Below are 23,910 nucleotides of genomic sequence, written 5' to 3'. Positions count from 1 at the left end.
AGATATAAACATGTGCCCTTTATAGCGCCACCATGTCATTGATCTAAATGCTTAGATATGCTGAGTCTTGACAGTGTTTGGAACATGTGTATTAAAAATAGATTACATTAAAAAAACACCCAAGTGCTGGGTCAACACCGCATGAACATGAATAAAAACCAAATGAACCCATTTTTAGGTAAACCCAACATTCACGCAACTCAACTGGCTGCGTCAAAATAACACAGCATGTGTTGTGTCCAATATTTAGCCAGCGCTGGGTTACCAAATAACACAAATTAGATGTTTTTTTAACCCAGCATTTTTCTGTGTACAGAGAGGCGAGCGAGAGAGAGAGGCGGTGTCAAAGCCAATTGTTGCTGATCTAGGCGGTGATTCGACCACACTGTTTGTCCTTTCCAAGGCTTTCCCCCTTTCCATTTTCTGCATCTCATAGCCTACTCTTTCCTCCATCTGGGATTTTGTCTACCTTTCTTTTCAACGTTTGGCAGATGTGGACATGGATCATACCTGGGTTTAAGAAGTCGTTGACGGGGTCTCTCTCGAATATGAGTTTCCCCGTAAGAGCTCTGACTTTGGCGGGGCAACTTTCCCGTGCACCTCGGCGCTCAGCCTGGTGATGCTCAGCCTGGTGACCACTTTCCCTCTTCATTCACTGAAAGGGGAAGTTTAAACACACACCGGCGGATTTGGTCTCGCATTCAATAGCCTATACACGGTTTTATAAAAAACAATAAATTAAAATGCAGAAGAGTGTCAGGTTTAATGAGGGACACGCTATGTTCCTCTCAGTCGTTGCGCGTAAGGAGGGTACCAAGCGCGGTTATTTGAGCAAGAAGACCACGGAGAACAGCAGGTGGCACGAGAAGTTCTTTGCGCTGTACCAAAACGTGTTTTTTTACTTCGAAAACGAGCAGAGTGTACGGCCCGCCGGGATTTACCTCTTGGAGGGCTGCACCTGCGAGAGCGTGCCTGTTCCGAAGGTCTCCACTGCGGGAAAAGAGACCCTCGACAAACAGGTGAGAGAGAGATTTACGCAATCTGTGTATCTGTGTGGCTGCCAAACTTTCCCGCTGCAGCCTAAACTCTGATACCGGTAATCTGTTTTCAGAACAGCTCCCCAGAGCATTCAGTCAACGAGAAAGGGAGAGGTAATGCAGTCTAGTAAAGCAGACGACCAGAACAAGAGAGGGTGGTGAAGTGGACGTTGAAAGGATCAGAGTGATGAATGCACTTAATTGGCTTTATGCAGTATTCAAATTGTCAAAACCTCTTTTTAAAATGAAAGAGAACTGTATTGTCTTGTCATTGCCAATTAGGTACAATGTGTGCATGGATTGTGTGAACCTATTCCTATAGTGTGTTCCCACCCCTCTATTCCCACCCCTCATGTAGGCCTACACCCTGTGGTTTGGCAGAAAAATGTTATTTTCACTGATATGAAAATGACAGTTGCTGTCCACATTCAAATTTTTCTGTGTGTGAGTCATTTGAATGACATTTTCTGCATGTAGGGAAACCTGTCGAATGCGATCATATCATTGATTCATTTCAGGCTCTATCAAACATAAACAAATAATCTTATGGAATAGAGACAGTTGTTGATGGAACTATATTTCAGTCACAAGCCATGGGTGCAGTATGTTATTAGATTTTGGCATCAACTAATTATTGCCTTCATATTGATTCTGTTCCTGTTCTATGAGCCTTTGTGGTGACACACACACATTAAAGAGACAATTGAAAAAAGGAGAGAGAGGGATAGATGACAAAGGCTGGTGTTTAAAGCCTTGAGGAGTAGGCCTGTGTCTCCTGCAGAAAGCTTTTAAAGCCTTGTGTAGGGCTCAGTTAAAGTCTCTCTCTGTTTGTTTGTGTGTGTGCATGTAGGGCAGAGTCATAAATGCCTATCTCTTTGCCCCTGGCTATAACCAGCCATGATAACTACTCCCTTTCGGCTCTGCACTGGTCCTAATTGGTCCTCCCCAGGCAAGAGCTGGACAGCTATGGCTAAGCTGACGAGGAGAGAGTAGGATAGGAGAAAGGGAGGAGGAGAGAAGAGATGGAAAGAGGAGAGGATAGGACGGGGGGAGGAGGAGAGAAGAAATGGGAAGAGGAGAGATATAAAATGTGTTAGTCACATACACAGTTCACAGCAAGTACAAAAGTTGCATCGAAACTATTTTGCGCTAGCTCCCTCAACAATGCAATACCTGAATCAATAATAACAATGAAAAGAGTCAGGTAAAAAATAACAAGTAATAGAAGAGGTAGTATGCATAGTAGTAATGGACTGTATTTACAAGTATGAAGTGGGTAGTGGAATCAATAGTACAGTTGAAGTCGGAAGTTTACATACACTTAGGTTGGAGACATTAAAACTCGTTTTTCAAACACTCCACAAATTTCTTCTTAACAAACTATAGTTTTGGAAAGTCGGTTAGGACATCTCTTTGTGCATGACAAGTCATTTCTCCAACAATTGTTTACAGACAGATTATTTCACTTATAATTCACTGTATCACAATTCCAGTGGGCCAGAAGTTTACATACACTAAGTTGACTGTGCCTTTAAAACAGCTTGTAAAATTCCAGAAAATTATGTCATGGCTTTAGAAGCTTTAGATAGGCTAATTGACATCATTTGAGTCAATTGGAGGTTTACCTGTGGATGTATTTCAAGGCCTACCTTTAAACTCAGTGACACTTTGCTTGACATCATGGGAAAATCAAAAGAAATCAGCCAAGACCTTAGAACATTTTTTGTAGCCCTCTATAAGTCTGGTTCATCCTTGGGAGCAATTTCCAAACGCCTGAAGGTACCACGTTCATCTGTACAAACAATAGTACGCAAGTATAAACACCATGGTACCATTATGTTTGGAGGAAAACGGGGGAGGCTTGCAAGCCGAAGAACACCATCCCAACCGTGAAGCACGGGGGTGGCAGCATCATGTTGTGGGGGTGCTTTCCTGCAGGAGGAACTGGTGCACTTCACAAAATAGATAACATCATGAGGAGGGAAAATGTGAATATATTGAAGCAACATCTCAAGACATCAGTCAGGAAGTTAAAGCTTGGTCGCAAATGGGTCTTCCAAATGGACAATGACCCCAAGCATACTTCCAAAGTTGTGAGAAGGAGGAATGGAACTTATTGTGGGAAGCTTGTGGAAGGCTACCGGAAACGTTTGACCCAAGTTAAACAATTTAAAGGCAATGCTACCAAATACTAATTGAGTGTATGTAATGTTCTGACCCACAGGGAATGTGATGAAAGAAATAAAAGCTGAAATAAATCATTCTCTCTACTATTATTCTGACATTTCACATTCTTAAAATAAAGTTTTGATCCTAACTGACCTAAGACAGGGAATTGTTACTAGGATTAAATTAAAAAACTGAGTTTAAATGTATTTGGCTAAGGTGTATGTAAACTTCCAACTTCAACTGTATATATTAGAACAGCAGCGTTGACTGTGTGTGTGTGTGTGTGTGTGTGTGTGTGTGTGTGTGTGTGTGTGTGTGTGTGTGTGTGTGTGTGTGTGTGTGTGTGTGTGTGTGTGTGTGTGTGTGTGTGTGTGTGAAGGGTTGGATGTGTGGGTAGTTGGTGGAAATACTTTCTAAGGTGCATATATTCTCTCCGGTGCAAATAGTCTCTAAGGTGCAGGTCTGTGCAGGGAGACATCTAGGTTTAGCTTTTCAGCAGTCTGATGGCCTGGTGGTAGAAGCTGTCTCTGAGCCTGTTGGTCCGAGACCTGATACTCCGAAACTGCTTGCCAGATGGTAAGAGAGTGAACAGTCCGTTGCTCGGGTGACGGGAGTACTGGTCGATCTTTTGGGCCTTCCTCAAACACGGCCTGGTGTAGATGTTCTGGAGGGCTCACCCCCAGTGATTTATTGTGCCGTCCGCAACACCTTCTGGAGGGCCTTCTGGTTGAGGGTGGTGCAGTTGCTGTACCAGGTGGTGATGCAGCCTGTCAAGATGCTCTCGATTGTGCTGCTGTAGAACTTCTTTAGGACCCGAGGGCCCATGACAAATTTCATCAGGCATGATTGAACTGTCAGGTACTCTGATGTGCAAGCCTAGGAACTTTATGCTTTTTACCCTCTCCACTGTAGCCCAGTCAATGACAATAGGGGCATGCTCCTCCCCCTGTTTCATGTAGTCCACGATCAGCTCCTTGGTTTTTCTGACGTTGAGGGAGAGACCGTTTCCCTGGCACCACTACGACAGGGCTTTGACCTCCTCCTTGTTGGCTGTTTCGTCGCTGTCGCCGATCAGGCCCACCATCGTTGTGTCATCTGCAAACTTCATGATGGTGTTGGAGTCATGTTTGGCCATGCAGTCGGAATGGAGAATAACAATGGTCCAACGTATTTTTCCCCCGAGTGAGCCAAGAGATGTGTTGATGGAATTTCGGGAGAACTTTCCTTAGATGTATTTTGTTAAAGTCCCTGGCTACAACGAAAGCGGCCTCAGGATATCCTGTTTCGAATTTGTTGAAAGTCCTGTGTAATTCTTTCAAAATGTACACAGCATTGATTCAAACACCTGTGAATTTTCTTGCCTTATAACCTGGAATTAAAATGTATTTTTGTATCATTTGATTTACACAACATGCCTACCACTTTGAAGATGCAAAATATGTTTTATTGTGAAACAAACAAGAAATAAGACAAACAGAACTTGAGCATGCATAACTGTTCACCCCCCCAAATTCAATACTTTGTAGAGCCACCTTTTGCAGCAATTACAGCTGCATGTCTCTTGGGTAAGTCTCTATAAGCTTGGCACATCTAGCCACTGGGATTTTTGCCCATTCTTCAAGGCAAAACTACTCCAGCTCCTTCAAGTTGGATGGGTTCCGCTGGTGTACAGCAATATTTAAGTCATACCACAGATTCTCAATTGGATTGAGGTCATGGCTTTGACTAGGCCATTCCAAGACATTTAAATGTTTCCCCTTAAACAACTCGAGTGTTGCTTTAGCAGTATGCTTAGGGTCATTGTCCTGCTGGAAGGTGAACCTCAGTCCCAGTCTCAAATCTCTGGAAGACTGAAACAGGTTTCCCTCAATAATTTCCCTGTATTTAGCGCCCTCCATCATTCCTTTAATTCTGACCAGTTTCCCAGTTCCTGCCGATGGAAAAACATCCCCACAGCATGATGCTGTAACCACCATGCTTCACTGTTGGGATGTTGTTCTCGGGGTGACGAGAGGTGTTGGGTTTGTGCCAGACATAGTTTTCCTTGATGGCCAAAAAGCTCAGTTTTATACGAATCTGACCAGAGTACCTTCTTTCATATGTTTGGGGATTCTCCCACATGCCTTTTGGTGAACACCAAACATGTTTGCTTATTTTTTTCTTTAAGAAATTGCTTTTTTCTGGCCACTCTTCCGTAAAGCCCAGCTCTGTGGAGTTTACGGCTTAAAGTAGTCCTATGGACAGATACCCCAATCTCTGCTGTGGAGCTTTGCAGCTCCTTCAGGGTTGTCTTTGGTCTCTTTGTTGCGCCTCTGATTAATGCCCTCCTTGCCTGGTCTGTGAGTTTTGGTGGGCAGCCCTCTCTTAGCAGGTTTGTTGTGGTGCCATATTCTTTCCATTTATTAATAATGGATTTAATGGTGCTCTGTGGGATGTTCAAAGTATCTGATATTTTTTTATAACCCAACCCTGATCTGTACTTCTCCACAACTTTGTCCCTGACCTGTTTGGAGAGCTCCTTGGTCTTCATGGTGCCGCTTGCTTAGTGGTGTTGCAGCCTCTGGGGCCTTTCAGAACAGGTGTATATACAGTGGGGGAAAAAAGTATTTGATCCCCTGCTGATTTTGTACGTTTGCCCACTTACAAAGAAATTATCAGTCTATAATTTAATAGTAGGTTTATTTGAACAGTGAGAGACAGAATAACAACAAAAAAATCCAGTAAAACGCGTGTCAAAAATGTTATAAAATGATTTGCATTTTAATGAGGGAAATAAGCATTTGACCCCTCTGCAAAACATGACTTAGCACTTGGTGGCAAAATTCTTGTTGGCAATCACAGAGGTCAGACATTTCTTGTAGTTGGCCACCAGGTTTGCACACATCTCAGGAGGGATTTTGTCCCACTCCTCTTTGCAGATCTTCTCCAAGTCATTAAGGTTTTGAGGCTGACGTTTGGCAACTCGAACCTTCAGCTCCCTCCACAGATTTTCTATGGGATTAAGGTCTGGAGACTGGCTAGGCCACCCCAGGATCTTAATGTTCTTCTTCTTGAGCCACTCCTTTGTTGCCTTGGCCCTGTGTTTTGGGTCATTGTCATGCTGGAATACCCATCCACGACCCATTTTCAATGCCCTGGCTGAGGGAAGGAGGTTCTCACCCAAGATTTGACGGTACATGGCCCCGTCCATCGTCCCTTTCATGCGGTGAAGTTGTCCTGTCCCCTTAGCAGAAAAACACCCCCAAAGCATAATGTTTCCACCTCCATGTTTGACGGTGGAGATGGTGTTCTTGGGGTCATAGGCAGCATTCCTCCTCCTCCAAACACGGCGAGTTGAGTTGATGTCAAAGAGCTCCATTTTGGTCTCATCTGACCACAACACTTTCACCAGTTGTCCTCTGAATCATTCAGATGTTCATTGGCAAAGTTCAGACGGGCATGTATATGTATTCTTGAGCAGGGGGACCTTGCGGGCGCTGCAGGATTTCAGTCCTTCACGGCGTAGTGTGTTACTAATTGTTTTCTTGGTGACTATGGTCCCAGCTGCCTTGAGATCATTGACAAGATCCTCCCGTGTAGTTCTGGGCTGATTCCTCACCGTTCTCATGATCATTGCAACTCCACGAGGTGAGATCTTGCATGGAGCCCCTGGCTGAGGGAGATTGACAGTTATTTTGTGTTTCTTCCATTTGCGAATAATCACACCAAATGTTGTCACCTTCTCACCAAGCTGCTTGGCGATGGTCTTCTAGCCCATTCCAGCCTTGTGTAGGTCTACAATCTTGTCCCTGACATCCTTGGAGAGCTCTTTGGTCTTGGCCATGGTGGAGAGTTTGGAATCTGATTGATTGCTTCTGTGGGCAGGTGTATTTTATACAGGTAACAAACTGAGATTAGGAGCACTCCCTTTAAGAGTGTGCTCCTAATCTCAGCTCGTTACCTGTATAAAAGACACCTGGGAGCCAGAAATCTTTCTGATTGAGAGGGGGTCAAATACTTATTTTCCTCATTAAAATGCGAATCAATTTATAACATTTTTGACATGCGTTTTTCTGGATTTTTTGGTTGTTATTCTGTCTCTCACTGTTCAAATAAACCTACCATTAAAATTATAGACTGATCCTTTCTTTGTCAGTGGGCAAACGTACAAAATCAGCAGGGGATCAAATACTTTTTCCCCCCCACTGTATACTAAGATCATGTGACAGATCATGTGACAGTTAGATTGCACACAGGTGGGCTTTATTTAACTAATTATGTGACTGATGAAGGTAATTGTTTACACCAGATCTTAAGTAGGGCTTCATAGCAAAGGGGTGAATACATATGCACGCACCACTTTATTTTTATTTTTTTCACCAATTTGGAATATTTTGTGTAATGCCATTACATGAAATCCCCCCAAAAATCTATTTAAATTCAAGGTTGTAATGCAACAAAATAGGAAAAACGCCAAGGGGGATGAATACTTTTGCAAGGCATTGTACTAGCAATTAATATACATTATCAATAGTGGAAAACCAGTTAAGAATAGGGAAGTGGCAAGATGGCGGACTGAACACAGCTATGTAGACCACCTCAAGATAAAAACGTAATATTCAATATCGGTAAGTTAGATTACATTTTAGCACTACACAATCTGGTGGATAATAACCTTCAATCTGGATAACAACACAAAACAAATCATAAGACTAGAGAAATGTATCGACAAATATTACTAAAACAAGCAACACCCAAACATGACGGAGAGTAAGACAGGGGAACCTATTTCAAAACGAAAACTTGACTCTTCTACAGACAGAAGATTTAATATTTTCACCACCGGGAATGGTAAAGGTCGAAACCGATCTGTTAAAATCAATAAATGACAAACTGGGTATATTATATATTTTTTAACTAGTCAGTAAGGATATAAAAGTGTTGAAGGCAAGCCTCGAGATTACTGACGAAAAAGCTGCGACAATTGGAGAAAGACACAAACAAGCTAAAAGGGACAGTCAATAAGATTGAAACCGAAGTTAATTAACTTAAAAAGGAGAACATCGTTCTGAGAGAAGCCTTACTTGACATACAGACTAGATCCATGAGAGAGAATCTAGTACTTACAGGTATCCAAGAGAAAGACGGAGAAGTTCCTGAATCTGTAGCTAGAGAGTTCCTCCTCACAGCACTTCAGATTTCACGCGAAGCTATCGACAAAATCCAACTCGAACGTGTACATCACTTCGGACAGAGAGGGCAGAGGTATGAATGCCCAATCGTTGCCAAATTTGCTTTCCTTAAAGATAAAATAATGGTTAAAAGCCTGGGTAACCCATGGGGAGGGGGTCACACTCGGACATTCAGAGAGTATGCATATTATTGTGGTCCTGGTGGCACAAAATCAAAGGTCTGACTGCACGGAGATGCTTGGGAATATGGTCAGTACAGGGGACCATGTTGTGGGTGTTTCAGGGGAAGGAGGTATATCTGACCTCCATCATCTAGGACGTGACAATGGTTTATCAAATCTCCCTATTTCTGCCCATGTTTTTTGCACAGTTTTATTAGGCCTTCTCATACAGCTGCAACTGTATATGCATTCGTAGATCAAGACCTTTCTTGAGTTGGGCTCTGGGATGGTGCATCTGTTGAGAATCTGAGTCTATGGTTGTTGTGGGGGAAAGGGGTTGTATTTGTATTTATTATGGATCCCCATTAGCTGCCAAAGCAGCAGCTACTCTTCCTGGGGTTCAGCAAAATGAAGGCAGTTTATGCAGTTTTAAAAATATTACAATACAATCACAGATTTCACAACACACTGTGTGCCCTCAGACCCCTACTCCACCACTACCACATATATAGAGTACTAAATGCATGTGTATGTATTGTGTGTGTGTGTATGCATGTATCTGTGCCAATGTTTGTGTTGCTTCACAGTCCCCACTGTTGCATAAGGTGTTTTTTTCATCTGTTTTTTAAATCTAATTTTACTGCTTGCGTCAGTAATTTGATGTGTATTGGAGTTCCATGTAGTCATGGCTCTATGTAGTACTGTGTGTCTGTTCTGGACTTGGAGACTGTGAAATGTGTGTGTGTGTGTGTGTGTGTGTGTGTGTGTGTGTGTGTGTGTGTGTGTGTGTGTGTGTGTGTGTTTGTGTATCCCACAACTGTTGCGAGGGAGTTAAAGATGTTAGGGACAATATAGGATGATTCACAATAATTGTTTGCCTATATAATAATTGCTTGCCATAATGTAATTTTGGTAAGGGCAAGACTGGTGAGAGGTAAAAATCCTTTGCCTAAATTGCCTACATTACTACAAATATTAATAGCTATTTATGGAAAATAAGATAAACAGGATTTAAAAGATATATATATATATATATATATATATATATATATATATATATATATATATATTTATATATTTTTTTGAATAGCTATATGTAATACAAATCGAGGTGAGGGTGATGGAAATGCATTTGGCGGTTAATCTGCTTCTGTTCTATGGGTGGCACTGTGTGCTCTTTTCGAAGGATGGGTCCCGGTCTCTCCAGGGATATGGGATCCGGGGGGGTCGGGGGTGGTCTGCGGGCATTGGGATGACAACCCAACTCGGGATGAGGAGGGCTTTTAGCGGGTGGAGTAGTGGGGACCAATTGGAGGTTCACTTAGTAGCAATGCAAAAATCATGGTACAGCTATATAGACACTCAATCATCATGTTACTTTTTAATGGTACATTTACAAACATATATTCTGATAATTAGAATTGAAAGTTGTCTCTCATTATGGTAAGTGGTGAAATAAGTATAGCCAGTTATAATTATAATGGTTTAGCAGATAATAAGAAAAGACGATCAGTATTTTCCTGGCTAAAAGAGAAGGAATATAATATTTATTGTTTACAGGAAACTCATTCAACAATATTAGATGATGTTTTGTAGAAGAAGGACTCTGGGGGGCGAAATATATTTCTCCCATGGGCAAAGAAACTCAAAAGGGGTGATGATATTAATTAACAGTAATTTTGATCCAAATGTGCAAGTTGTCCAAACAGATAATCAAGGTAGATGGATTATTTTAAATATGTTATTGGACAATAAACAGATATGGCTTATTAACCTATACGGTCCAAATAATGATGACCCAAGCTTCTTTGAAATTATATATGAGAATTGATCAACTCTACAAGCAACACTAGACTCGATTATTATGGTGGGAGATTTTAATACGGTCTTAAATACCTCTATGGACCGGAAAGGAAATCACACTACAAACTATCACCCTCAGGCACTTAAGGAAATCGTGAATGTCATGGATATATTGGAATTAGTGGATATATGGAGGCTTAAATACCCTGACATAGTGAGATATACATGGCGGAGGCTTAATCAAGCTCGTCGTCTTCACTACTTTCTTATGCCATTCTCTCTGGAACCAAAAGTTTAAAAAGTGTTGATAGGGGACAGAATGCGGTCAGATCATCACATAATTGGCATATATATTACTCTTACAGAATTTCCACATGGGCGAGGATATTGGAAATTTAATCAAAGCCTACTAGATGCTAAATTGTTTAGAACTAGGACAGAAGAATTTATAACTGACTTTTTCAGACATACCATAGGTACAGCAGATCCCTTTATGGTAAGCCATTTAGAGGCCATGCAATTCAGTACTCATCTATAAAACAAAAGCAATTTAGATCAAAAGAGTCCATATTAACAAAGGAAATTGAAGGAATACAGTACAGTTAGATAGCAATAAAAACTGCACCATAGAGGCACAGAATAAGTTAGAGGAAAAACAGAAAGAAATGGAGGAAATTATTCAAGAAAGATAGTATAATATATTATAAAAATAAAGCGAACTGGATGGAATATGGGGAAGAATGCACCAAATTCTTTTTCAATCTTCAATATAGAAATGCTACCAAAAAAACGTATTGAAACTTGTTACAAATTATGTAGTCACACATGATTCACCGAATGATATTGTGAAAGAGGAAGTACTTTAAGAATATGTTTTTGTTTGTCTCCTCCATCTCCACTAACCGAAGCTAATCGTATGGATTTTTTTCCTAATAATAATGTAAAATTAACAGCTGTACAGAAAGACTCATGTGAAGGCCAAATTACAGAGGAGGAACTTCTTGATGCAATTAAAGCCTTTAAGGCTGGGAAAACTCCAGGGCTGGATGGCATACCAGTGTAAGTATACGAAACTTTTTTTGATATACTCAGAGGACCATTATTAGCATGTTTTAACCACTCCTATATAAATGGTAGATTATCGGACACACAACAAGAAGGTATGATTTCATTATTACTGAAACAGGACCCAAGTGGTATATATAAATATCCAGTCCATTTAAAAAAATTGGAGGCCTCTTACACTTCAGTGTTGTTATGCAAAAATCCTAGCAAAATGCTTGAATTAAAAAAGTATTGTCAGATATTATTCATCCTAATCAGACAGGTTTTTTACATGGACGATACATTAGAGATAATATAAGACAAGTACTGGAAACAATAGAATACTATGAAATATTGGGGACACCAGGCCTGGTTTTCATAGCTGATTTTGAAAAGGCTTTTGATAAAGTACAACTGGAGTTTATATATAAATGCCTAGAATATTGCAATTTTGGGGAATCTCTTATAAAATGGGTTAAAGTTATGTATAGTGTAGGTGTAAAATAGTAAATAATGGCTACATCTCAGAAAGTTTTAAACTATCTAGAGGAGAAAAACAAGATTGTCCACTATCGGCATATCTATTTATTATTGCCATTGAAATGTTAGCTGTTAAAATTAGATCCAACAATAATATTTAGGGATTAGAAATCCGTGGCATAAAAACTAAGGTGTCATTGTACGCTGGTGATTCATGTTTTCTTTTAAAACCACAATTAGAATCTCTCCACGGCCTCAGAGGATCTAGATACTTTTGCTATCCTCTCTGGATTAAAACCAAATTATGATAAGTGTATTGATAAATACATATATATTACCTATTGGATCACAAAAAAATGCTAATTTTACATTACCGTGTAGTTTACCAATTAAATGGTCTGACGGAGATGCGGACATACTCGGTATACAAATCCCCCAAAAAGAAATTCTCACTCCATACATTTTTATAGAAAGTTAGCAAAAATAGATAAGATCTTGCTACCATGGAAAGGAAAATAGCTATTTTTTGAAAAATCACCCTGATTAACTCTTTAGTCATATCACAGTTTACCTATATGTTTATGGTTTTGCCTACACCAAGTAACCTGCTTTTTAAATGATATGAACAAAAAATATTCAATTTTATTTGGAATGGCAAGCCAGACAAAATGAAAAGGGCCTATTTATATAACTAATATGAATTCGGAGTGCAGAAATGATATTAAAGCATTAGACCTCTCATGAAAGGCATCAGTCATACAAAAGTTATACTGAAATCCAAACCGGTTCTCTAGTAAATTGGTAGGAATGTCTCATCCTATGTTCTAGAATAACCTTTTTCCCTTTATTCAGATTACACCTGCTCACTTTAGGTTGTTTGAAAAGGAAATAATCTCCAAAATATCGTTCTTTTTTTAAACAAGCCTTAGAAAGTTGGTTGCAATTTCAGTTTAATCCACCTGAAAAAACAGAACAAATAATACAACAAATATTGTGGTTAAACTCAAATATACTAATTGATAAAAAAAATACGTATTTTTCGAAGAAATGTTTAATAAATGTATAATTTTAGTGAATGATATCATAAATAGGACTGGTGGAGTTGTCACACATGCAGTTAACACAGACATATGGAAATGTCTGCGCTACCCAAAATTACAACCAACTAATTGCAGCATTACCACAAAAATGGAAGAGGCAAGTAGAAGAGGGAAAAAAGTAACTTGTCTGTCGGCCCTGCATTAAAGACCATAAATGGTTAAAGAAAATTGTGATAAATAAAAACATATACCAATTTAATTTAAGGACCAACAATGCCGGATTCAAAACTTTGAATTTTTCAATTTAAATTATTATACAAAATTCTTGCAACCAATAGAATGTTATATATATGGGGAATACAATCTTCCGAGCCCTGACGATTTTGCTGTGAGGAGGCAGAGTCATTAGATCAGGGCTGCCCAACCCTCTTCCTGGAGATCTACTGTCGTGTAGGTTTTCAGTCCAAGCCTAATTTAGCGTATCTGATTCAGCTAGTTAAGGTCTTGTTGAGCAGCTAATTAGTAGAATCAGGTGTGTTAAATTAGGGTTGGACTGAAAACCCACAGGACGGTAGCTGCCCAGGACGAGGTTTGGGCTGCCCTGCATTAGATCGTTTATTTTGGTACTGTCCATATGTAGCTTGTTTTTGGTCACAGGTCCAGGAATGGCTGAAGAATTGCAACATTTACCTAGAACTAACTCTGCAGATGGCAGTACTGGGTGATTTGAAAAGTCATAGTCAATCAATCAATAATATAATAATTATTTTAGCAAAATGCTTATGTTTAATTTACAATCTGTAGAAGCTATGAGAATAGAAAGGTTCAGTACTTTTGTGAATCATCACAGCACAGTTGAAAAATATATGGCAAATAAAAATCCAAAATGGATGGTGTTAAGAGATAGATGGGAGGGGTTGAATGGAGCTGAAGGGTGGGACTAATAACAACAAGATAACCAATGTAAAACATACGGGGTCTGTAAAATGTATATAGGTTCAGAAATGTTGTGAAATAGCACAGTTACAAATAGAACATCAGAAATAGAGGAAGGACTAAAAACAAACAAAATATAACTATTGTAAAATAGATTGTGTCTGTAAAATGTGTATAATATGTATAAACTGAAGGTAGAAGCCTAAGTGTTATTGTTTATTAGTTTACTCCAATTGGGGGAGGGATGGTAGGGTTTGCGGGAATAATAAAGGTATATTCTAAAAAAAATACGTGTATATGTGTATATGTATGAATGTTTATGTATACATACAGTTGAAGTCGGAAGTTTACATATACCTTAGCCAAATACATTTAAACTCAGTTTTTCACAATTCCTGACATTTAATCCTAGTAAAACTTCCCTCTATTAGGTCATTTAGGATCAGAACTTTATTTTAAGAATGTGAAATGTCAGAATAATAGTAGAGAGAATCATTTATTTCAGCTTTTTTTTCTTTCATCACATTCCCAGTGTGTCAGAAGTTTACATACACTCAATTAGTATATGGTAGCATTGCCTTTAAATTGCTTAACTTGGGTCAAACCTTTCGGATAGCCTTCCACAATAAGTTGGGTGAATTTTGGCCCATTCCTCCTGACAGAGCTGGTGTTACAGAGTCAGGTTTGTAGGCCTCCTTGCTCACACACGCTTTTTCAGTTCTGCCCACACATTTTCTATAGGATTGAGGTCAGGGTTTTGTGATGGCCACTCCAATACCTTGATTTTGTTGTCCTTAAGCCATTTTGCCACAACTTTGGAAGTATGCTTGGGGTCATTGTCCATTTGGAAGACCCATTTGCAACCAAGCTTTAACTTCCTGACTGATATCTTGAGATGTTGCTTCAGTATATCCACAGAATTTTCCTCCCTTATGATGCCATCTATTTTGTGATGTGCACCAGTCCCTCCTGCAGCAAAGCACCCCCACAACATGATGCTGCCACCCCCGTGCTTCACATTTGGGATGGTGTTCTTCGGCTTGCAAGCGTCCCCCTTATTCCTCCAGACATAACGATGGTCATTATGTCCCAACAGTTCTATTTTTGTTTCATCAGACCAGAGGACATTTCTCCAAAAAGTACGATCTTTGTCCCCATGTGCTGTTGCAAACCGTAGTCTGGCTTTTATATGGCGGTTTTGGAGCAGTGGCTTCTTCCTTGCTGAGCGGCCTTTCAGATTATGTTGATATAGAGTCCACCTGTGGTAAATTCAATTGATTGGACATGATTTGAAAAGGCACACACCTGTCTATATAACGGCCCACAGTTGACAGTGCATGTCAGAGAAAAAACCAAGCCATGAGGTCAAAGGAATTGTCCATAGAGCTCCAAGACAGGATTGTGTCGAGGCACAGATCTGGGGAAGGGTACCAAACGTTTCTGCAGCATTGAAGGTCCCCAAGAACACAGTCTCCTCCATCATTCTTAAATGGAAGAAGTTTGAAACCACCAAGACTCTTCCTAGAGTTGGCCGCCTAGCTAAAATGAGCAATCGGGGGAGAAGGGCCTTGGTCAGGGTGACCGATGGTCACTCTGACAGAGCTCCAGAGTTCCTCTGTGGAGATGGGAGAAACTTCCTGAAGTACAACGATCTCTGCAGCACTCCACCAATAAGACCTTTATGGTAGAGTAGCCAGATGGAATCCACTCCTCAGTAAAAGGCACATGACAGCCCACTTGGAGTTTGCCAAAAGACACCTAAAGGACTCTCAGACCATGAGAAACAAGATTCTCTGGTCTGATGAAACCAAGATTGAACTCTTTGTCCTGAATGCCAAGTGTCACTTTTGGAGGAAACCTGGCACCATCCCTACAGGGAAGCATGGTGGTGGCAGCATCATGCTGTAGGAATGAGGGAAAGATGAATTGAGCAAAATACAGAGATCAGGACTGGGGCAAAGGTTCACCTTCCAACAGGAAAACAACCCTAAGTACACAGCCAAGACAATGCAGGAGTGGCTTCGGGACAAGTCTCTGAATGTCCTTGAGTGTCCAAGCCAGAGCCTGGACTTGAACCCGATCAAACATCTCTGAAGAGACCTGAAAATAGCAGTGCAGCGACACTCCACATCCAACCTGACAGAGCTTGAGAGGATCTGCAGAGAAGAATGGGAGAAACTCCCCAAATACAGGTGTGCCAAGCTTGTAGCCTCATACCCAAGGAGACTCGAGGCTGTAATTGCTGCCAAAGGTGCTTCAACAAAGCACTGAGTAAAGGGTGTGAATACTTATGCAAATATGATATTTCTGTTTTTTATTTTTAATAAATTAGCAAACATTTCTATAAACCTATTTTTCTTTGTCATTATGGGGTATTATTATCTGTAGATTGAGGGGGAAAACGATTTAATCCATTTTAGAATAAGGCTGTAATGTAACAAAATGTGGAAAAAGTCAAGTGGTCTGAATACTTTCCGAATGCACTGTATATGGGGGCTGGTGAGCCCCCCATATACAGTGGGGGCTGGTGAGCCCCCCATTGCTTTTATTGGTGTAACTATTTGGCCAATAAAGGTGTTTTGCAAATAAAATTCTCTCTCTCTCTCTCTCTCTCTCTTCTCCTCCTCCTCCTCCCCCCCCAGCTGTGGTCCATTAATTGGGGTTATTTATACTCCTTTGTTTCTCTATGTACCCATGTTGCCATGTGTTACCATACACACACAGTACACATGGATTCATTATCTGTGCAAAGGTCTGGATGAAGGGAGGGAGAGATTTGACGCCTCCTCTCTATTAAGTCTGTGCAGCAAATTGCAGTATTCTAAATCACACCCCCTCACAGAGCCATACCACATACACTCCAAAAGATGTAGACACATGATGTGTGAAGAGCACTCACTCTGGTCTCAATGGTACTGTATCTACAGAGATGGATCAGCTGGTCTCATGCTGTTTGTGTGTCTTTATACACAAGGCCTGCAGATTAATTTAATATTGATGATCAGACACGCACACACACACTATTATCAGTCTCTAACATGATTCCTTTGAGGAGATAGAAAGAGTCCAGATATCTAAACATTATTATTGAATGTTTCCACAATATGTTCCCACAATATAACATGCGTACATAGTACAGGGTCTGCTCCCTGCAGGCTCTTCTATTCATTGTTTTGGCGCATTGGTCTCCGTGGGTAATCCACATAATTCATAATCAGAGATTATGATTATTGTTTGCATTCCATATGGTTCCCTTATTCCCTATTTAGTGCACTACTTTTGACCAGAGCCTTATATAGGGAATATGGTACCATCTGGGATGCACACAGCATATTTCTGCATTATCTCCCAACAGAGTGTGTGTTCTAATTTGCGTGGCACAGCAGAACATTTGAAAATGACTTTGAATTAAGACATGGTGTATATGTGTGTGTATGTACTGTATTCTGTGGCTCAGAGCAAAGGGGTGATTTACCCACCCTGTCTTTACTGACTGTGTAAAATGAGACAGGATTCTACAGTATTTGTACAGTAGGGGTGTTATAACTCATTTCCTGGACTGTGTATTTGTGTGTGTGCATGCATGTGTGTGTTCTCTATGATTTGCAGCTTAATTCATTCTCTATGTTAACCCCCTGCAGTTGTAACAGCTCTGCTCAGCACACTGCCTGCTAGCTGTAACCCTAAACAACAATCATAAACTGCTCTTCTGAGTTCGAAGGACAACGTTTTGGCCACTGACTGTTGCCTCTTTTCTTGGCACAGGATTGACTCTAGCCTTTTTGGGGTGCCAAGATTTGGCCCTGTCTAGGTATCCTGTTTGTCCAGTGTGTCAGTAGGGGTTGTAGATTGGTGGAGAAAGTTACCATGAAATACCGTTAGAAGCAGAATGCAAGTGTCTGTCCCAAATGGCACCCTATATAGTGCACTAAATAGGGAACTAAATAAACTGCCAAATGGCGGCGACATCTTTTGGACGTCTTTTTTTGTTCTGTTTCTTTGGTGCAGTCCGGACCAAATCTAAACCAATCATAGACATGTGTTTCACAAGTTTGGACACCACAGTACAGTACAATAGAGTACAGAAAATAAAAGTAGAGTATTGTACAATACAGTAGAGCACAGTAGCATACAGTAAAGTAAATTATAGTGTACTGTATTGTACCCTACTTTACACTAATCTACTAAACTAAACTATAATGTACTCTACTGAATTAAACTCTACTGTACTCTACTGTTCTCTACTGCTCTGTACTGTATTATACGCTACTCTACTGAATACAACTTGACTGTCCTGTAAATGTTAAAACTTGTGATACATAGGCTAGACGTCTGTGATTTGTTCAGATTTGGATCTGGTCCGCATCGACCATATTTGTACTTGTTTGGGGGCGAAAGCTCATTAGATTAATACCGAGCATGTTTTGCAAGTGTTTGTTTTTACATTTACATTTTGGTCGTTCAGCAGATGCTCTTATCCAGAGCAACTTAGTCAGTGCATTCAACTAAGTTAGATCAACAACAGCATATTACAGTCATAGCAAGAAAGAAAATGTCTGTAACCATTACATTGGTTCCAATGTAGTTGAAGTGGTCTGTTGGTTTATTCTGTAGGTTGACTACTTTGAAAATCATGTACAGCACTAACACAAATTACTGATGATTGGCTGAAAGAAATTGAAATTACTGTACGAAGATTTTGGGAGCTGTTTTCTTAGACTTCAGTGCAGTGTTTGACATTATCAATCATAGTCTGCTGTTGAAAATGTGTTCTGGCTTTATATCCTCTGCCATATCGTGGATCGAGAGTTACCTATCTAACAGAACACTAACGTAAACCAGGTAGAGTTTGACATACATCAAGGTAGCTAGCTGTCTTAGCCCCTTTTTTATATTTTTTACTAATGACTTACCACTAGCATTGAGTAAGCCTGTGTGTCTATGTATGCTCTGATGTCTCAACATTATATACCACAGCTAGTGAAATCACTGCTACACTTAACACTAAAACTACCAAGACAGCCGTTTTAAATGTTGTAATTTCAATAACTTAATTTCAATAAGATCCTTGAACCCACCTGTCCCCCACTCTTCCTAAATACGTGTATTTTACACTCTATAAGTACTTTTTGAGAAATATCATAAAAGACAAAAACTTTCATCCATTTCATCCAAGTGCCATGACAGTGACCGTGTGCATAAATTAATAGTAGTATAGCCAGGCCTCGGGGAGTACCAATAGCTACCAGTCTAATAAATCAATTTAACTAGAAAAGCCTGGCCTCATTGGACCCCCCCCACAAACAAGTACCTTGCACCTGAAACCAGTGTCGTGGGTTCTGTTTCGAGTGCATCTGCCCACCTTGCAGTTTCTATTCCCCGGGAACTGGTGCAATTTTGCTTGCGTAATGGCTCCCATGGAATCTTTGCTGCTGCCTTGGCCCTCATATGTCTCTCACGTAGCCCGTGTGCAAGACTCCTGCTGGTGTTGTTCATGCACTGCTTCCTCCTTTCACCTAGTAGAGACGTGCCATCTGATCCGAAACATTATCCGACACTTGCTCACCTGCTGCCCGATATGGATCCTTTCCCAGATATGGAAAACCATTCAGCATAAATCAGAATAATCGTGATCATTTCTGTCCCGCCATCTGAGTCGTTTTCATTCAGATCTTGTAGTAACGCTAATGCAGCACATGCATCCATTCGTCTTGGTCTTGCCATTGTAAATTATGCACACTCTCCCTGTATTGCCTACTCCAAGTAGGCCTAGAGTAGACTAATAAGACTGCTTGGATTTGGTGGACTGATATAGGGCAGTGGTTCCAAAAATGTGGGGGGTTGGCAGGGGGGGCACGGGTCTTTTTTTAAGGAACTCAGTCCGGCGTTGAAATTACTCTTGAAACTTGTAATAGTAGAATGCACGAGGTGCAATTTCAAAATTGGGTAGTGCATCATAAGTTTTCCTCTTGTCATGTCAGTTATTGCATATCTCAGAGCTATCTCAGAACTTTTCAAATGTCCAGCTCAACTAGCCCGTGTCAGCTAATGTTTTTTAGCTAGGTTTTTTTAGCCCATAGATTTTGTAGCATTGTTCAAGTCACTCACATTTCACTTGAATACACATTAAACATGGCAAGATGTATAGAATTGCATGAAAATAAGCTTTAAACCTGTAAAATGTTCTCTCCGCCGACAAGAGGGTTGTGAACAGTTTGTGTCATGAAATGTGCTTGTATTATAAAAATATGCGTGTTGCGCTAAATAGACATGGTGGAAAGGGGGCCTGACTGAAAAAGTTTGGGAACCCCTGATATAGGGTACACCGTTTTGAGATTATAATTAGAATAGATGAATAGAATATAATGTCCTGCCCTGTTCTTCATTCACAATTAGTGATTACATAATTATGTATCGTTCGCTTCCCCTCACTCATCAACTCACCCATTCTCCCATTTTCTTCCCCATCATACTATACTTGATTTATTTAATCTGTTATATGTGTAAAGTTAGTTTCGGTTTAGGTTCAGTTTCGAGGTGATTATCGGGGTGATTATCAACTGGGCATGTCACATTCAACTATCAGAGAATGAGCGGAGCAGGCAGGGAGAAAACCACACAAAAATGACATGCACTCCTAAAATTGGTTATAACTCCAGTTCTGTATGTGATATTAAGATTCTAACAATGACAGTGTGTTATATAGACTTATTTAGGAAAAGTCAAGGACAAAAGGGAGTAAATCAAGTCAAATCACATTTTATTGGTTGCATACATATATTTAGAAGCTGTTATTGCAGGTGTAGCGAAATGCTTGTAACTGTTAAAATGTTTGAGTCATTATGATGCTCTCTGTCTTTCTGGTGTTAATATAGACAATCACAAATAAATTGCTTAATATTTAGTTTCCGAAGGTCATAAAAACATGATAGAAGGCAATTTATTTCAAAAGAACAGAATAGCATGTTTTAAGTTGAATTTATCTGTGCTTAATAGCCAAGGCTGGCCATTAAATCTGGATCCCCACAAATCAGCTGGGCTAGACGATCTCGACCCCCTCTTCCTAAAATTATCCGCCGCCATTGTTGCAACCCCTATTATTAGTCTGTTCAACCTCTCTTTCGTATCGTCCGAGATTCCTAAAGATTGTTAAGCAGCCGCAGTCATCCCCCTCTTCAAAGGGGGAGGCACTCTAGACCCAAACTGTTACATACCTATATCCATCCTGCCCTGCCTTTCTAAAGTCTTCGAAAGCCAAGTGAACAAACAGATCACCGACCATTTCGAATCCCACCGTACCTTCTCCGCTATGCAATCTGGTTTCCGAGCTGGTCACAGGTGCACCTCAGCCACGCTCAAGGTCCTAAACGATATCATAACCACCATCAATAAAAGAAAGTACTGTGCAGCCGTCTTCATCAACCTGGCCAAGGATTTCGACTCTGTCAATCACCACATTCTTATTGGCAGACTCAACAGCCTTGGTTTCTCAAATGACTGCCTCGCCTGGTTCACCAACTACTTCTCAGATAGAGTTCAGAGTGTCAAATTGGATGGGGTTGTTGTCCGGACCAATGGCAGTCTCTATGGGGCTGCCACAGGGTTCAATTCTCGAGCCAACTCTTTTCTCTGTATATACAGTTGAAGTCGGAAGTTTACATACACCTTAGCCAAATACATTTAAACTCAGTTTTTCACAATTCCTGACATTTTAATCCTTGTAAAAATCCCCTGTCTTAGGTCAGTTAGGATCACCACTTTATTTTAAGAATGTGAAATGTCACAATAATAGTAGAGGGAATTATTTATTTCAGCTTTTATTTCTTTCATCACATTCTCAGTGGGTCAGAAGTTTACATACACTCAATTAGTATTTGTTAGCATTGCCTTTAAATTGTTTAACTTGTGTCAAACGTTTTGGGTAGCCTTCCACAAGCTTCCCACAATAAGTTGGGTGACTTTTGGCCCATTCCTCCTGACAGAGCTGGTGTAACTGAGTCAGGTTTGTAGGCCTCCTTGCTCGCACACGCATTTTCAGTTCTGCCCACACATTTTCTATAGGATTGAGGTCAGGACTTTGTGATGGCCACTCCAATACCTTGACTTTGTTGTCCTTAAGCCATTTTGCCACAACTTTGGAAGTATGCTTGGGTCATTGTCCATTTGGAAGACCCATTTGCGACCAAGCTTTAACTTCCTGACTGATGTCTTGAGATGTTGCTTCAATATATCCACAGAATTTCCTCCCTCATGATGCCATCTATTTTGTGATGTGCACCAGTCCCTCCTGCAGCAAAGCACCCCCACAACATGATGCTGCCACCCCCGTGCTTCACGGTTGGGATGGTGCTCTTGCTGCGGGTGATTCTTTGATCTACCTCTACGCAGATGACACCATTCTGTATACATCTGGCCCTTCTTTGGACACTATGATAGCAAACCTCCAAATGAGTTTCAATGCCATACAACACTCCTTCCGTGGCCTCCAACTGCTCTTAAATGTTAGTAAAACGAAATGCATGCTCTTCAACCGATCGCTGCCCGCACCCGCCCGCCCGACTAGCATCACTTCTCTGGACCGTTCTGACTTAGAATATGTGGGCAACTATAAATACCTAGGTGTCTGGCTGGACTGTAAACTCTCCTTCCAGACTCACATTAAGCATCTCCAATCCAAAGTTAAACCGAGAATCGGCTTCCTATTTCGCAACAAAGCCTCCTTCACTCATGCTGCCAAACTTACCTTCGCAAAACTGACCATCCTACCAATCCTTGACTTTGGCAATGTCACTTACAAATTAGCCTTCAACACTCTACTCAGCAAATTGGATGCAATCTATCACAGTGCCATCCATTTTGTCACCAGAGCCCCATATACTACCCACCACTGCGACCTGTATGCTCTCGTTAGCTGGTCCTTGCTACATATTTGTCGCCAAACCGACTGGCTCCAGGTCATCTGTAAGTCTTTGCTAGGTATAGCTCCACCTTAGCTCAGCTCACTGGTCACCATAGCAACACCCACCGTAGCACGTGCTCCAGCAGGTATTTCACTGGTCATCCCCAAAGCCAACACCTCTTTGGCCGCCTTTCCTTCCAGTTCTCTGCTGCCAATGACTGGAACAAATTGCAAAAATCACTGAAGTTGGAGACTTATCTCCCTCACTAACTTTAAGCGTCAGCTGTCAGAGCAGCTTACCGATCGCTGCAGCTCTACACGGCATATCTGTAAATAACCCATCCAACCAACTACCTACCTCATCCACGTATTTGTTTTTCTGCTCTTTTCTACACCAGTATTTCTACTTGCACATCCTCATCTGCACATATCACTCCAGTGTAAATTGCTAAATTGTAATTACTTTGCAACCATTGGCCTATGTATTGCCTTACCTCCTTACTTTATTTGCACACACTGTATAAAGATTTTTCTTTCGTGTTATTGACTGTATGTTTGTTTATCCCATGTGTAACTCTGTGTTGTTGTTTTTGTCGCACTGCTTTGCTGTATCTTGGCCAGGTCGCAGTTGTAAATGAGAACTTGTTCTCAACTGGTCTACCTGGTTAAATAAAGGTGAAATAAAAAAAGGCTATGGCTGCGCCATGCTAATTAAATCAACTTGTTTGTTTAGCAGACATCACAGGCCCTGCCTTACCACAGTCAACACACATATTTTACAGTAAGAATATAATTAAATATCCCAAGTGAATTTTGCTGATTGTCACCAGTAGCCTACTAACATGAGGAATGCATGGTGCTATGGTTATTCTAGGAAAACATTACTGTATATTTTGAAACAGAGACCTTCTGCACGATTTGTATTGTTGTTTGGCAAAAATAGCTTATTAGAAATCTTGGAATCGGCTCTTTCTGATAGTGTATAGCAATCAAAATGTCTGGACTGCATGGACCTCTCTTGGATGATATGGAAGAAGAGCTATTTGGTAAGATCCTTGCTTCTTTGTCAATGCATGCTGTTAATGCACACTGCGCTGTAAGGTTCTGTATTTATTTTCTTAGTCAACCTTGTGTTCTGTTTCGTTGTGTTCTTGAACGTAGCCCTGTATT

The 23,910-nt window shown here is 40.6% G+C and overlaps 1 protein-coding gene across 1 annotated transcript in view; it reads left to right on the top strand.

The window, feature by feature from the left end:
* The first annotated feature begins 392 nt into the window (after positions 1-392).
* LOC115164089 (ras-specific guanine nucleotide-releasing factor 2) overlaps positions 393-23,910 on the top strand; it is a 182,581-nt gene continuing 159,063 nt past the window's right edge. Inside the window, exon 1 of the mRNA XM_029716198.1 lies at positions 393-1,019. Coding sequence (XP_029572058.1) covers positions 744-1,019 — 276 coding nt within the window. The 5' untranslated portion in view covers positions 393-743. The remainder of the gene's footprint in view (positions 1,020-23,910) is intronic.

This window comes from Salmo trutta, chromosome 27 (genome assembly GCF_901001165.1).
Source record: "Salmo trutta chromosome 27, fSalTru1.1, whole genome shotgun sequence".
NCBI classification, from domain to species: domain Eukaryota; kingdom Metazoa; phylum Chordata; class Actinopteri; order Salmoniformes; family Salmonidae; genus Salmo; species Salmo trutta.
The sequence above is the reverse complement of the archived record's forward strand: the minus strand, read 5'-3'. Positions and strand labels throughout refer to the sequence as shown.